The sequence below is a fragment of the Salmo salar genome, chromosome ssa10 (genome assembly GCF_905237065.1).
Source record: "Salmo salar chromosome ssa10, Ssal_v3.1, whole genome shotgun sequence".
NCBI classification, from domain to species: domain Eukaryota; kingdom Metazoa; phylum Chordata; class Actinopteri; order Salmoniformes; family Salmonidae; genus Salmo; species Salmo salar.
The window spans coordinates 86,324,962-86,342,460 of record NC_059451.1 but is presented as its reverse complement, the minus strand read 5'-3'; the positions used below and the strand labels follow the sequence as shown (position 1 = coordinate 86,342,460).

The window sequence follows — 17,499 nt, the reverse complement described above, 5'->3', positions numbered from 1 at the left end:
GAATTTGGGCAGCACCACTGAGGCATCTCCATTGTGAAGTAGTACATTTTCTTCTACTACTTCTAAACTCAGCAAAAAAGAAATGTCCTCTCGCTGTCAAATGCATTTATTTTCAGCAAACTTAACATGTGTAAATCATTGTATGAACATAACAAGATTCAACAACTGAGATATAACCTGAACAAGTTCCACAGACATGTGACGAACAGAAATGGAATAATGTGTCCCTGAACAAAGGGGGGAGTCAAAATCAAAAGTAACAGTCCGTATCTGGTGTGGCCACCAGCTGCATTAAGTACTGCAGTGCATCTCCTCCTCATGGACTGCACCAGATTTACCCCACTCTTCCACCAAGGCACCTGCAAGTTCCCGGACATTTCTGGGGGGAATGGCCCTAGCCCTCAACTTCCGATCCAAACAGGTCCCAGACTTGCTCAATGGGATTGAGATCCGGGCTCTTCGCTGGCCATGTAGCACTCTCTGTAGCGTCTCACAGTACGGACATTGCAATTTATTGCCCTGGCCACATCTGCAGTCCTCATGCCTATTTGCAGCACGCCTAATGCACGTTCACGCAAATGAGCAGGGACCCTGGGCATCTTTCTTTTGGTGTTTTTCAGAGTCAGTAGAAGGGCCTCTTCAGTGTCCTAAGTTTTCATTACTGTGACCTTAATTGTCTACCATCTGTAAGCTGTTAGTGTCTTAACAACCGTTCTACAGGTGCATGTTCATTACTTGTATATGGTTCATTGGACAAGCATGGGAAACAGTGTTTAAACCCTTTACAATGACGATCTGTGAAGTTATTTGGATTTCTACGAATTATCTTTGAAAGACAGGGTCCTGAAAAATGGAAATTTAGTACTTAAAGGTGCACACTGGCACCTATAGTGTGTTGTTGGAACAGGTATAAAGCCAATGATGATTTATTGCCACCTGCAGTTATGGCATGTTTTCTCAAAAGTATAATTCATTGGCCAATCCCTCCTGATGACCTGGATGGAATTATGTGATCATTCCTTAACTCATAGGAAGTCCCACCCAGTTGACTACCTAAGAATGGTGAAAGTCATCAATGGCACTGCATACTCTATGCCCTAGTCTATTGTCTGAATAGCCGCCCTGGCTCTTCTCCAGGTACGTCGACAGCGGCGGACAAACATCTGGACCGAGGGTACGCTGACCTCCTGCTCTTGTTCTTGGAAGAGTGGAGGCTGATACCCCATGCAGCACTTGAAAGGGGAGAGTCCCGTGGCAGAACAGGGAAGGGTGTTCCGGGCATACTCCACCCAGACCAGTTGATGGCTCCAGGTTGTGGGGTTGGTTGAGACCAGGCATCTCAAGCTGGTTTCCAGATCTTGGATGGCTCGCTCCGACAATAAGGATGCAGAATGCCTTCCAGAACTGAGACGAGAACTGAGGACTCCGATCGGAGACCATGTCTACCGGGAGTCCATGGATCCGGAAGACATGCTGCACCATAAACTGGGCCGTCTCCTTGGCAGAAGGTAGTTTGGGGAGAGGGATGAAATGGGCGGCCTTGGAGAACCGATCGACTACCGTCAGAATGACAGTGTTGCCATCAGATGGAGGGAGTCCAGTGACAAAGTCCAGAGATATGAGACCAGGGATGATGAGGGACCGGTAGTGGCTGAAGGAGGCCAGAAGGCGCTTGCCGTGGAGTCTTGTTCTGAGAACACACTGTGAATGCGGCAATGAAGGCAGAGATGTCAGGAACCATTGTGGGCCACCAGAAACGTTGCGGAGGAAGGCTAGTGTACGACGGTACCCTGGATGACAGGTCAGCCTGGAGGAATGAGCCCATTCCAGGACCCGGGACTGGACTGGGTTAGGGACAAACAGGCTGGTAGTGTTGCGCGTCGCGAACCAGGTTCTCAATACCCCAATCCACAGTGGCAGTAAGGCATGAAGTAGGGAGAATGGTTTTGGAGGTCGAAGGTGTGGCAGAGGAACTGTATAGGCGGGAGAGAGCGTCAGGCTTCACATTTCTTGACCCTGGGCAGTAGGAAATGGTGAAGTTGAATCTGGTAAACAAGAGGCTCCACCTGGCCTGCCTGGAGTTGAGGCACTTAGCTGCACAGAGATATTCCAAGTTTTTATGGTCGGTCCAGCCCAAGAATGGCTGTTCTGCTCCTTCCAGCCAGTGCCTCCACTCTTCCAATGCCATCTTAACCATCAGGAGTTTTCTATTGCCTACATCGTAGTTCCTCTCTGCAGGATTGAGACAATGGGACAGGAAGGCACAGGGATGAAGCTTTTGGTCCTGGGCAGATCGCTGGGACAGGATGACCCCCACTCCAACATCCGAAGCATCAACTTCCACCACAAATTGACACGAGGGGTCCGGATGGATGAGGATGGGAGCTACTGTGAACCGATGCTTCAGGTCCACAAAGGCTTTGTCGACAGCTGGAGACCATTTGAACGGTACCTTGGGAGAGGTGAGTTCCAAGAGGGGGGCCGCCAAGGTGCTGAAAACCTGAATGAAACGGCGGTAGAAGTTAGCAAAACCAAGAAACCCTTGCAACTGCACCCTGTACGTTGGTTGAGGCCAATCCACCACTGCTTCCACCATTCCAGGATCCATCTGAACATTGCCCTCAGCAATGACACATCCCAGAAATGTGATAGTAGAGCGGTGGAACTCACACTTCTCGGCTTTCACAAACAATTGGTTCTCCAGGAGGTGCTGAAGAACCTGTCTGACATGAAGTACATGTTCTTGGGCAGATCTGGAAAAAACAGGATGTCGTCAAGGTAAACGAACACAAAACGGTTTAGCATGTCCCGGAGCACATCGTTGACCAAAGCCTGGAAAACAGCGGGGGCATTGGTGAGTCCAAATGGCATGACCTGGTATTCATATTGTCCACTGGCTGTGTTGAAGGCTGTCTTCCACTCATCCCCCTCATGTATCTGTACCAGGTGGTAGGCATTGCGAAGGTCCAACTTGGAAAACATGGTGGATCCCTGGAGAGGTTCAAACGCCGAGGAGAGGTAGGGGATAACGATTTTTACCGTAATGACGTTAAGTCAGTAGTCGGTAGTCAATGATACAGACGCAGGGTCTGGTCCTTCTTTTACACAAAGAAAAACCCTGCGCCGGCAGGAGATGCAGATGGCCGGACGGCCCCAGTGGCCAGAGACTCCTCTATGTACTCCTCCATAGCTTTGGTCTTTGGTCCGGACAGAGAATACAACTGACCCGAGGTGGTGTACTGCCTGGGAGAAGAACAATGGCACAGTCATAAGGAGGGCGCGGGGAAGGGAAGTAGCACGTGCCTTACTGAACACTTCCAGGAGATCATGGTATTCAGTGGGAATAGCTGAGACATCCACAGTCTTGCTAACATCCTGAGGAATACGACTTGGGGAAGGCAGTGCTGCTTGAAGGCAGTGGAAATGGCTAAATGGGCTCCAACCCAGGATGGAGCTTGTGGTCCAGTCATTCACCGGATTGTGCTTTTGTAGCCAGGAAAATCCCAACACAACTGGAACATGGGGAGATGCAATGAGGAGGAACTGTATAGTCTCACTGTGGTTACCAGAAACCCGTAATTGAACGGGCACAGTACTATGAGTGACTTCCCCTATAGAGCGGCCATCCAGTGCCCTAGCATCCATGGGAACAGAGAGAGGCTGAGTGGGAATACCAAGCTCCGAAGCAAAGCTCCGTTGTCCTGAGTCTGCACAACTCTGCCAGGACCTAGGATCAAGGGAGACACTAAAGTGTTTTAGTACTATATCTCTTGACACAATGATGAAAATAATCATGGCCTCTAAACCTTCAAGCCGCATACTGGACCCTATTCCAACTAAACTACTGAAAGATCTGCATCCTGTGCTTGGCCCTCCTATGTTGAACATAATAAACGGCTCACTATTCACCGGATGTGTACCAAACTCACTAAAAGTGGCAGTAATAAAGCCTCTCTTGAAAAAGCCAAACCTTGACCCAGAAAATATAAAAACTATCGGCCTATATCGAATCTTCCATTCCTCTCAAAAAAAAATTAAAAAGCTGTTGCGCAGCAACTTACTGCCTTCCTGAAGACAAACAATGTATACGAAACGCTTCAGTCTGGTTTTAGACCCCATCATAGCCCTGAGACTGCACTTGTGAAGGTGGTAAATGACCTTTTAATGATGTCAGACCAGGGCTCTGCATCTGTCCTCGTGCTCCTAGATCTTAGTGCTGCTTTTGATACCATCGATCACCACATTCTTTTGGAGAGATTGGAAACCCAAATTGGTCTACACGGACAAGTTCTGGCCTGGTTTAGATCTTATCTGTTGGAAAGATATCAGTTTGTCTCTGTGAATGGTTTGTCCTCTGACAAATCAACTGTAAATATCGGTGTTCCTCAAGGTTCTGTTTTAGGACCACTATTGTTTTCACTATATATTTTACCTCTTGGGGATGTCATTCGAAAACATAATGTTACATTTCACTGCTATGCGGATGACACACAGCTGTACATTTCAATGAAACATGATGAAGCCCCAAAATTGCCCTCGTTTGAAGCCTGTGTTTCAGACATAAGGAAGTGGATGGCTGCAAACGTTCTACTTTTAAACTCGGACAAAACAGAGAAGCTTGTTCTAGGTCCCAAGAAACAAAGAGATCTTCTGTTAAATCTGACAATTAATCTTGATGGTTGTACAGTCGTCTCAAATAAAACTGTGAAGGACCTTGGCATTACTCTGGACCCTGATCTCTCTTTTGAAGAACATATCAAGACTGTTTCAAGGGCAGCTTTTTTGCATCTACGTAACATTGCAAAAATCTGAAACTTTCTGTCCACAAATGATGCAGAAAAATTAATCCATGCTTTTGTTACTTCTAGGTTGGACTACAGCAATGCTCTACTTTCCGGCTACCCGGATAAAGCTCTAAATAAACTTCAGTTAGTGCTAAATATGGCTGCTAGAATCCTGACTAGAACCAGAAAATTTCATCATATTACTCCAGTGTTAGCCTCCCTACACTGGCTTCCTGTTAAGGCAAGGGCTGATTTCAAGGTTTTACTGCTAACCTACAAAGCATTACATGAGCTTGCTCCTACCTATCTTTCCGATTTGGTCCTGCCGTACATACCTACACGTACGCTACGGTCACAAGACGCAGGCCTCCTAATTGTCCCTAGAATTTCTAAGCAAACAGCTGGAGGCAGGGATTTCTCCTATAGAGTTAAATTTTTATGGAATAGTCTGCCTACCCATGTGAGAGATGCAGACTCGGTCTCAACCTTTAAGTCTTTACTGAAGACTCATCTCTTCAGTGGGTCCTATGATTGAGTGTAGTCTGGCCCAGGAGTGTGAAGGTGAACGGAAAGGCTCTGGAGCAACGAACCGCCCTTGCTGTCTCTGCCTGGCCGGTTCCCCTCTCTCCACTGGGATTCTCTGCCTCTAACCCTATTACAGGGGCTGAGTCACTGGCTTATTGGTGTTCTTCCATGCCGTCCCTAGGAGGGGTGTATCACTTGAGTGGGTTGAGTCACTGACGTGGTCTTCCTGTCTGGGTTGGCGCCCCCCCTTGGGTTGTGCCGTAGCGGAGATCTTTGTGGACTATACTCGGCCTTGTCTCAGGATGGTAAGTTGGTGGTTGAAGATATCCCTCTAGTGGTGTGGGGGCTGTGCTTTGGCTAAGTGGGTGGGGTTATATCCTTCCTGTTTGGCCCTGTCCGGGGGTATCGTCGGATGGGGCCACAGTGTCTCCTGACCCCTCCTGTCTCAGCCTCCAGTATTTATGCTGCAGTAGTTTATGTGTCGGGGGGCTAGGGTCAGTCTGTTATATCTGGAGTATTTCTCCTGTCTTATCCGGTGTCCTGTGTGAATTTAAGTATGCTCTCTCTAATTCTCTTTCTTTCTTTCTCTTGCTCGGAGGACCTGAGCCCTAGGACCATGCCTCAGGACTACCTGGCATGATGACTCCTTGCTGTCCCCAGTCCACCTGGCCGTACTGCTGCTCCAGTTTCAACTGTTCTGCCTGCGGCTATGGAACCCTGACCTGTTCACCGGACGTGCTACCTGTCCCAGACCTGCTGTTTCCAACTCTCTAGAGACAACAGGCGCAGTAGAGATACTCTAAATGATTGGCTATGAAAAGCCAACTGACATTTACTCTTGAGGTGCTGACTTGTTGCACCCTCGACAACTATGATTATTATTATTTGACCATGCTGGTCATTTATGAACATTTGAACATCTTGACCATGTTCTGTTATAATCTCCACCCGGCACAGCCAGAATAGGACTGGCCACCCCTCATAGCCTGGTTCCTCTCAAGGTTTCTTCCTAGATTCTGGCCTTTCTAGCCACCGTGCTTCTACACCTGCATTGCTTGCTGTTTGGGGTTTTAGGCTGGGTTTCTGTACAGCACTTTGAGATATCAGCTGATGTAAGAAAGGCTATATAAATACATTTGATTTGATTTAGTGGCATCAATAAAACTTTCATCAGCCCCAGAGTCAATGAGCACTCGGAGAGACTTAGATTGGTCTCCCCACAGCACAAGCACAAAAAAAGGGTGTGTGGGTGATGGGAATTAGGGAACTCCCAGTCTGACTTACCATAGTGCTGGTACCCACGAGAGACAAGGGTTTCCTAATCGGGCAGGTAGATTTACGAGAGGGTTTGGGTGGCTTCGAATCCTCTCGGAAAAGCTGCCTTCAGAAACTTCGGGATTCCCTTGAAGGTGAACGAGCCATAGCGGGTGCACGAGTGTGCCTGAGACCAGACCTCCTCTCACTCCTACGTTCCCTTAGGTGTTCATTGATTTTGATGGTTAGGGCGATAAGGGAGTCGAGGTCCACTGGCAATTCCCGAGCAGCTAGCTCATCCTTTACCTCCTCAGATAATCTGTGCAGAAAAGTATCAAAAAGAGAGTCCGGATTCCAGGCACTCTCGGCAGCCAATGTGCGAAAACCACCCGCCTAGTATGCCACACTACGGGAGTTCTGACGTAAGTTAAGCAGTTTACTGTCCGCCTTTCTCCCAGATACCGGAGACTCAAATACCTTTCTCACCTCTGCCATAAATTCCTCCAGATGACCACAAATGGCAGATTGTTGCTCCCAAACTGCCGTAGCCCAGGAGAGCACCCTTCCCGACATAAGCGTAATGATATACGCTATCTTTGATCGGACTGAAGGAAACGAAGATGGCTGTAGAGCCATAATAAGCGAGCACTGAGAAAGAAAACCCCGGCAGGCACCAGGATTCCCCGAATATCACTTCGGAGGAGGTAAGCAGGGTTCTTGGGGAGCTGGAATAGGCTGTGCAAACTCACCACATAGAGGGAAAAAATGACTGGGTGATTGGGTTTTTTCAGAGGTAGCAGGCAGCCTCTGAGCTAACTCCCTGATTTGCTCCATAATAGCCTTTAACCCATGGTCGTGGTGTTCCGTCCAAAAGGCCCTGTAACAAAAGGCCCTGTAACAACTCCTGATGTCTCCCAATGGTGGCTCCCTGCAGGGAGACAGCATGGTGGAGCTGGTCCAAGTCTGCTGAGTCTGTCATGGCCAGTTCGTACTATCATGACACAAGGCGAGACCCAGATGCAGACACAGGAGGCAGATGGTTGGAGTCTTACAATGTTTATTAATCCAAAAGGAGTAGGCAAGAGAATGGTTGTGGATAGGCAAAAGGTCAAAACCAGATCAGAGTCCAGGAGGTACAAACTGGCAGACAGGCAGGCAGAATGATACAGAAACAGGCAAGGGTAAAAACCAGGAGGACTAGAAAAAGGAGAATGGCAAAAAGCAGGAAAACGGGAAAAACGCTGGTTGACTTGGAAAAACATAAAACACGAACTGTCACAGAGAGACAGGAAACACAAGGATAAATACACTGGGGAAAATCACCGACACCTGGAGGGGGTGGAGATAATCACAAAGACAGGTGAAACAGATCAGGGCGTGACACACACAGTCCATCAAATATTATTACACATACTAGGCCTCTAGTTTATAAGCCTCGCTACCTGATCTCGTAAGCTTACATGAATGGTTTGCTACCTCCATCAGTCTAGTAATTGTGAGGACATATCATGGTTCAAACAACACACCAACACAGTTGAGGGCACGACAACACCTCTTCCCCCTTAGGAGGCTGAAAATATTTGTCAGATCCTCAAAAAGTTCTACAGCTGCACTATTGAGAACATCTTGACTGGCTGCAGCACCGCTTGGCATGGCAACTGCTTAGAATCCGACCGTAAGGCGCTACACAGGGTAGTGAGGCCCAGTACATCACTGGATCTGAGCTCCCTGACATCCAGGACCTCTATACCAGGTGGTGTCAGAGGAAGGCTCTAAAAATTGTCAAAGACTCCAGCCACCCAAGTCATAGACAGTTCTCTCTGCTACTGCACTGCAAGCGGTCTGAGACCAAAAGGCTCCTGAACAGCTTCTACCCTCAAGCCATAAAACTGCTGAACAGTTAATCAAATGGTTATCCTGACTATTTACATTGAACCCCTTTTTATTTACACCGACTCCGTTGCACCGGCTCTATGCACACTCACTGGACTCTACCCACACGCTCACACTCACAAAACACACACACACACGCTGCTTCTACTCGGTTTATTATCTATCATGATTGCCTAGTCACTTTTACATATTACCTCTACTACCTCGTACCCCTGCACATTTACTTGGTACCGGTACTCCTTGTATATATTTTCCTTACTTTTTAACTCTGCATTGTTGGGAAAGGGCTAAGTGAGCATTTCACGGTAAAGTCTACACCTGTTCTATTTGGCGCATGTGACAAATGCAATTTGATTTTAAGCTAACAGTTTATATAACCTGCAATAACCATTGCAAAGTCTATGACATTTTCTAACATCTAGGAAATATCAATTCCATGTTGATTATAAATGTTGGCCTCAAAATATACTGAAATGTAACATTTAAATTGTAAATGATTAAAACATGTCCCTTAATTTTTCAAGGAAAGCTGGCCAATTTATTTAAAGATACAGTACACGTGCATTTGCCAGTTGTAGTTCAAATAACTTATATGGCAAGTTGACTCAAGTTCAACTGCTCCCAGGGCACTGTGGTATATCAATGTGTTCCGATGACTGATTTCTGGGAACGGTACCGACCTTCTGTCCAGCAGAAGCCATGAGACTCAACGGCTGAACCAGCTGCTTAAACACATGGATGCAATTAAAGCAGAGCCGTATGGTCGTCAAACCAAACCAACAGTCTATTATTGTTAGTTTAAAGGAAGGTGGAAAGAGGTTTTATATGGCTGGCTTTAGATGACATAAGTTTATTTCTCTGTTATATTTTTTATAATCCAGATTTCAATGTCATACTTTGAAAATAAATTCTTCCTGATATGATCATCAAATGTTATAGGATTTAGGGAAATATTATATTAAATGTATTATAAACAAGTTCATTCAATCATCAGTGAATGATTTGTGGAGTAAGCTTTTTTTATCCTGCTATACTAGGCATTGTGTTTCCACATTGATTGTACATGTTTTTTTAAGCAGTATAGCGATCATTGCTGTTATATACGTTTTATTAGGCCCTACATAATTGTGTAAAAGCAATGGGGGAAAAAAATCAATCATGATCCACAATTAGTTAATGATATTGTCCCCCAACAGATCCTTTCCCTGAATGTGAAGACCCCATGTTCTGAGAAAACAGAAGACATAGCTCCGCATATTACAATTCATACATGTGTTATGATCAGTTTTCAGATAGAAACAGGTCTACCCCTAATGAGTCACTGATAATGATGAGTGCTAGGTAGCTGGAATGGTTGCGTTTGTGGATGGAGTGTAAAAGATGAAATCATTAGTTTACAGTGAGAGCGTGCTGTAGTGAAGGTATGTTGTTCTCTCCAGGGTACCTCGCTGACTTTCATTAGAAAAACAAGACACACATACACACACATTCCCTTTATTTGTGATTGATTTATTTGTAATTGTTTTGACTGTACTAGTTGCATTCTGGTTAATTCACATTTAAAAAGCAGACATCATCCAGTTTCACTGAAATTGATCATTTTTACAATAACCTTTAGGTCCATAGATGGAAAATCCAATCAAACCATTATGTTTTTCTCAACTTTATTTTGTTTGTCTTTTTATTTTGTAATTACAAAAAAGAAAATATGTAACAATAATAATAAAAAGGAGGAAAACGCAGAAATATTACGACTGGCAAACAATCACAACACAGCACAAGTACCTAGTTACTGCAAGGTACAAAAATGAAAGAGAAAAAAACATATGCAAAAAAAAGAAGGAGAAAAGATTTGGCACCTCTGAAGTTTGATACAAGAAGCAACAGAGGCCAAGGGAAGCATTTCTAGAGACTAAAATCAGACAGAGGCGTTTATTTTTCTCTCCCGTTTTTTCTTTTGTTAAAAAAACCTTACAACCGGGAAGCAGGGACGATAAAAAATACTGCACGTACAATACCTTTTCTCTCCTTCATATCCTTTTTCTCTCCTTTTCTTTTTTAATAGCATATCCCATTAATATTCATTCCCCACTGCTCGTAATAGCTGCGCCTGGTGGCGGAATCCTTAGAGTTTTACATGTGAGTAGCAAATGACACTTTGATTGGCTGTGATGTTGAAATGGTCCTCCCCCACCGGGCCTGGGTCGGGGTTCTGGGCTGAGCCGGGAGTCCTGCCGGGCCCAGTCTCACTGCGCGTGCTGGCTCAGTGTGTGGTTCTGGAAGGGAAGAGAGGAGAGGAGAACACATGAGGAGAGAAATAATAAGCTACGTGCCCACACCTCCGAGCCCCCACAGCCACCTACCCCCTCACGCTATCACCATCTTTATACACAACCGTCATGTCTGTCTGTCCGTCCATCGGATGGCCCCAGCCTCCTGTAACATGAACTACCTGCTCTCCACACACACACACACACCATTTCTATTCATCTTACATAGAGCTGCAGATAAACACAACAGTCATATTATATTAATCCATGGCAACATGAAACAATGATTTGTTTATTCAGATTTATGAGGCATGCATCCCTTCTGATATTCTTATAAATACTTCAAAACACCATCTCAATACCTTATGAGGCCCACATTCCAACGGCTCTCGAGCGCAACACATAAATTCATAATAAAAACGCACAAAACACCTTTATCAAAACTAAATTCACAACACCCCCAGAAACAACTGCAGGAGCTTAGATTCTATGCACACCTCAACCAGAGGGTATAACTTCACAAACCAAACCAGATATGATGTGAAGAGTTAAATTTTCAATCACAGCAGATATGGGGCTCCCAGAGGCTTGTGTGTTAGGGAGATTTCTGGTAGGCTGGCTGGTTCCTCTGCGCTCTCCCCTGGACCATAAACCCAATTCCCAGAGAAAGCTCAGCAATCATCCCCCTCTTCTCGCTAAAAGCTGCTTTCCAAGATTAATCTCTCACAGAAAGATAGGCCCATGTTTTTGTGCACCACTATGAAAAAAGAAAAGGGGGGGAAATCTGTAGGATTAAACATGGTTTTCCGTTGATAAATACTTATTCTTATTCTTTGGGCCTTATCTTGGTGCGCATATTTTTCACACGACTGTTGGCAGAGCCAGGCTGCACTAGTTCAGCAGAGGAGGCCAAGCGCCCAGTCCAGGTCTTAAAGCCTTCAACTGTCTGATTGCAGCCGTTCAGAGCCAGTCTTTCTTTCCCTCTTTTAGACTCTCTAGCTCTATCCCTCCCTCTTTTCCTGTGCCCCTCCCCCACGTATGTGAGCAAGAACACGCACAAGGGAGGCTCTCCAGTGAGGAGCCGTATCTCACTGGGAGCCACTGACCCCATTATGAGAGCAAACCACTTCTCTCTCTGAGCCACACTGCCTGCAGTTCTGCCCCCCTCCAGCAGAGGTCAGGATTGGCTCTCCCTCTGCCTGCTTCTCCTGTTAGTCAGACCACAACAGACTGGAGAGCTCCAGCCAGAGTGGAGGAACATTTTAGACGAAACAGAATACTAGATCTGGATTTCATCATCATCATGTAAATGCACATGTCAGTTGTATCTGTGCTTGCTTTTTGTGTACTTTGTCCTTCTGTGACTGCAAATGGCATGCATTTTTTGGATGCAGCCTTGTCTTATCTTAGTAAGGGAATGTGTTTATGTGTGTGTGTGAGAGCGAGGGAGGGAAAGAGAGAGAGAACGGGACTGAGTGAGTGTGAGTGCATGTTTCCCCCAAGGTTTCCAGGGTTTTGCTGGCATGTATTGATTTGCAGAAGGATGGGATTGAGAGGCAGCGGCTACTCCCTTGGGTCCCGGGTTACACAAGCACTGCAGTGGCCTGATGGAAACAGCACAGCTAGGGAGAGCAGAGGAGCCACACAAACACCCTCACCTACACTGCCGCACATTCCACAGGATGGACACACCGTTTCACGGACACACCGTTTCAGAGACACACACAACAAGTAGCACTTGTTTAATTTGTTAATCAGTGTTAACACACACACACACACACACTGTGATGCGGGTCTTAGTTAGCGCTCTTCATTTGAAAGCGGCGTCAGGGGCAGGAGTATTGATCACGCCGCAGGCGATCGATGGGGCGAATGGCGTGCGTCTCTGAATCTGATAATGACTCTCAGTGTGACATCAGTCCTTTGCAGCTGTAATTGATATATTCTCCAGGATAAGGAGATCAAGGGCTCTGCTCTTTAAACAAGTGGAGACGGAGACCAAAACTACACCCCTGATCTCACAGAGGATCACCCCAATACAGTACCTGACAATCTATCACTTAAACCCCTACAACCTTAAGAACCAATAAAGACAGTAATTGATCCTGAAACAACCTCCTCCTCCCTGTCTTGGACTGCATCATATCTCTGGCCAACTCCACATTACAAACATCTAACCACAGCCAAGACAAAGACATCTAGTGTACAAGATAACCGAGCCACTGTACTAACAAAGGCAAGACATCACTGACAGTGTTATCCCTTTGTATTGTACCATCAAACTAAATGGAGAGAGCCTGCTCTCATGTCACTGTGTAGCAGGGGGACACTGTGTGATGGATGGAACAGCGCCCCTCTGCAGGGGGAGGCTATGCAGTGGGCAGAACAGCCCCTCACTGCTCAGTCAATATCTACGCTGTCATTGTTTTCCTAAACTGGTTATAAAAGAGAGGCTAAATCCTGCCGAGCTGTGGGCTCATGGGAAATATGGCCCAGTCGCATTACTAATGCAGAGACTGCGAGACTGCTGCACACACACGGGAAAGGAGGGGAGGCAGGAGATAAAGATAAAGGAAAATCAAATCTATGTTTCCAACACGGTGCTTTTTCTAACCATGTTAACAATGCGTGAGAACCTGGACAGGGCTGCCATCATGTCACTTTCAATAAGGCGTCTGAGGCGCCGCCGCAGGGCCCCCTGGCCCCTCCCGGCTCCTGGTTTTGTGGCGCCCTCTGGGGAGCAGGGAGGAGTGGGGAGACTCAAACATGTCAGTTCACTAGGCGTCCTTTAGCAAACACAGGAGTCGACTGTTCTGTACACTAGGGGTTGGAACCGAAAACTGGAAAATAACAACATTTTTCAAGGAACAGAATCAGAACTGGGAACGAAAGTAAAGTCTTTTTTTCAGTCTCACAAAAAAACGCAACAAGGTGCCTATGCAAAGCCCTCACTCCGTCACTCAGAAACTTGTTCCAGTGTCTGCCTGCCAGCTGAAAATCTTTGGTGTGTGCCTGCCTGCCCTTTCCCCTCCAAAGCATAAGCTACTGTAGCCTACTGACATTACATAAAGCTACTGCAGCCTGCTGACATTACATAAAGCTACTGTAGCCTGCTGACGTTACATAAAGCTACTGTAGCCTGCTGACGTTACATAAAGCTACTGTAGCCTGCTGATGTTACATAAAGCTACTGTAGCCTGCTGACGTTACATAAAGCTACTGTAGCCTGCTGACGTTACATAAAGCTACTGTAGCCTACTGACGTTACATAAAGCAACTGTAGCCGGCTGACGTTACATAAAGCTACTGTAGCCTACTGACGTTACATAAAGCTACTGTAGCTTACTGACGTTACATAAAGCAACTGTAGCCGGCTGACGTTACATAAAGCTACTGTAGCCTACTGACGTTACATAAAGCTACTGTAGCCTACTGACGTTACATAAAGCAACTGTAGCCGGCTGACGTTACATAAAGCAACTGTAGCCGGCTGACGTTACATAAAGCTACTGTAGCCTACTGACGTTACATAAAGCTACTGTAGCCTGCTGACGTTACATAAAGCTACTGTAGCCTACTGACGTTTCAAGTGTGATTCAGAAATTAGGGAGAAATGTTTCATTAGAGAAAAATGGATACATTTTTTTCAATGCTAATTGCGGACACTATATTTATCACGTTTCACATTGGATTTATTAACTACTAAAAGGTAAGAGGTGTTTTTAATTCAGGTGCCGCTCTGCACACACACGCTTGTTAGCAAGCTAGCTCTGGTCCAACTTTACTCTCAGAAGTTCAAAAACATTCAAAGTTCCTCCATAGACGCTGCTTGAAAATAAGGAGTCAGTTACTCAGTGATGTGTTGGAGTTTCCTCAAATAAAAGGCTTTGCATTTAGGCCAAAAAGTATGTATTCCTTTGCCGTGTTTTCTTGCAGTATTACTTTAGTGCCTATATGCATGTTTTGGAATACTTTTATTCTTCTTTTGACTCTGTCATTTAGGTCATTATTGAATCACTACAATGTTGTGGATCCATCCTAATTTGTTTTCTTCCAATCACAGCCATAGTTGTTTTAAAATCACCAATGGCCTCATGGTGATTTCCCTAAGCAGTTTCCTTCCTGCAGTTCAGAATGACGACTGCATCTTTGATGCATTTAAGTGGTTTAATACATCATCAATAGCATCATTAATAACTCGACCGTGCTTAATGATATATCCAATGTCTGATTTGTTATTATTACCTATATACCAATCACTACCCTTCTTTATGAAAAGCTCCCTGTAGACGAATCTGTGCTTGAAATGCAATACTTGACTAAGGCACCTTACAGATGTTGCATGTATGGGGGACAGAGGAAGGGGTAGTCATTCAAAAATCATTTCAACCCTATTATTTCACACAGTGAGTCCATATAAATGATTATGTGATCTGATAAACAGAGGGTGTGAATACTTATGCAACGACTATATTTGAGTTGTTACATTTGTATTAATCTGGGAGAGGCTCCACTCTTAGGATACTAGCCTGTCCCTCTCTGCTCTGTTTTTAACACTAAATTAAAAATCACCTTTGCCGCCCGGTGCACTTTAGTGTGCCTTATTTTTAGACCGCTGACAGTCTTCCAAGGGCCAGAGACTAACAGATGGGCTGTCTTAAAGCTTCATATGTTCCCAGGTTTTCACCTCCGAGAGACAGGAAACTCACTGGGGAGTGCGCTACAAATAAACGCCCCCCTGCCCTCCCCCCGTATTCCCTCTTTCCTCCCCCCGCCTCTCCTTAACCCCCCAACCCACCCAATAAATGTGCCCGTTCTCCAGACATGTCCTGTTTCGCCATCCTCCCCCCTGGCCCCCACCCTGTCACCCAAGGGGGACTTCCCCTCCCCTGCTGCTATCCTTCAGTAAAGCCAAGCTCAGACTCAGAGACAAATGCATCCAAAAGACTCACACACACAAACACTCACAGAACTGGCTAGCCATAAGACAAAACCACATAGAAACACACTAACCTAGTTAGACCTACTATAACATCCTAGTTGAAATAGGTTCAGCTAAATTACAGAAAACAGGCCTGATTCAGCTGGTGCCAGTAATGAGTCTCTCCTTGGCCTACACAGCTATGGGGTTCAGTTCCTCATCATCCTCCTGTATAGGTGAACAAAATAACACACCTACCATGACCTCTGGATCCAACTGCTGACTGGCATACCCACTAAAATACAATACGAGTGTTGTGTTGGTGTGTGAGAATATCCCCTCAAATATTTATTGGTTTACATACACAATATGTACAGGCTCTATGGGGCGTAGTGGAGTGCCTAGTGCCAGATGAGCTCAGGGGCCCCAGACGGACTGTGCCATGGGTGACAGAGTACAGAGAGACATGCAGTGCTGCTCTCCCATTCGCTCTCCCAGCCCGCCCGGCCTGATCACTAAAGCACACTCCCATTCCCTTTCCGTGTCACTGTCATAACAGACCCAATCCCCACAGGTCCCCAGGGAGCCCGGCAATTTGATTACAACGCACCCTAAACTGAGGGGGAAAGCTAAGAGTAGGGAACAAAAGTGCACAGAGAGGGGTGAGGGGAGGGGTTTGATGTGGTGCGCTTTGTGGTGTCACAACTATGATCACCCAGAGGGGAGAGAGAAAGCGAGGGAAATAGAGAGAGAGAGAGAGAGAGAGAGAGAGAGAGAGAGAGAAAGGAATGGGAACATTTTACAGAGAGGAGAGCGTAAAGAAGGGTTGATGGTGCGACTGTGAGCTGTCAGTGGTGTGTGTGATTTATAGAGTGTGTTTCTGTCAGCCTCCAGCTGCTGAACGGAGAACATCGGGGTGTAAAAGACCCCATCCTATGTGTTCTCTATGATGGAGAGGGAGAGATGGAGAAAGAGAATGACAGAGATAAAGAGACCAAGAGAATGACACAGAGAGAGAGAGAGAGAGAGAGAGAGAGAGAGAGAGAGAGAGAGAGAGAAAGAAAGAAAAGCCCATTACCAAACCACCAGTGTGGTGATGTATGATGTTGATCTAGTGATGTAATCTACACCTTTGTGGTTGATCAAATCAGATCAGTGTAACCACGTCTCTACACTGTTTAGTGCCAGGAGAACCCACTCAGGGACAATACCTCAGCTCATACGTCACTGTCACGGCCATGACAGTTCCGGTCCTGTTTTGGCATGAGTGGAACGACACCGCACCATACAGCGCTAGTCCTGTACCGCGACAACACTTCTCAGTTAAAATGTCATGTCTGACTAGGTACGACGCTTTGCTCTGTGGAGGCAGACACACGGAAACAGGGACAGGTTGCAGGAGGAGAGAACTTCCCCCCCTTCCCTTACTCCTTCCCCCTCACACTCTCTCCTCTTTCTCTCTCTCTCTCTCTCTCTCTCTCTGATAGAATACAAATCATGGAATGTAACAGACCGATAGAGAAGGGATGGAGAGGGTAAGAAGAGAGATAGAATAGTTGATTCAATCCCGATGGATCTCTCTCCTCTTTGTCCCAGCCTTTCTCTCCCACTTCCACGCTGGCCCCTAAATTATTCAATTTCTACCAGACTCCTCATCTCTCCGGGCACCAGGGCAGCCATGGTCTCACTCCCTCTTCCTCCCTCTCTCTTCATATCACTTAAGTAGGGTTGTTTCATGAGGGGGAGGTTTGTGACAGAATCTCTATGGGGAATGTGTGTGTGGGTATTATACAGGGTGTCATTGGATCTTTAGTCAACAACCCTTATTTACAGAGTTCCTTTCAGAGGCTTG

General features: G+C 46.0%; 1 protein-coding gene across 3 annotated transcripts in view; it reads right to left on the bottom strand.

Moving 5' to 3' along the window:
• Nucleotides 1-9,944: 9,944 nt before the first annotated feature.
• LOC106560867 (zinc finger protein 423) overlaps nucleotides 9,945-17,499 on the bottom strand; it is a 139,357-nt gene continuing 131,802 nt past the window's right edge. For all 3 annotated transcript variants that reach the window (XM_014124251.2, XM_014124254.2, XM_014124252.2), the window contains one exon: nucleotides 9,945-10,732. In XM_014124251.2, coding sequence (XP_013979726.1) covers nucleotides 10,703-10,732 — 30 coding nt within the window. In that variant the 3' untranslated portion in view covers nucleotides 9,945-10,702. The remainder of the gene's footprint in view (nucleotides 10,733-17,499) is intronic.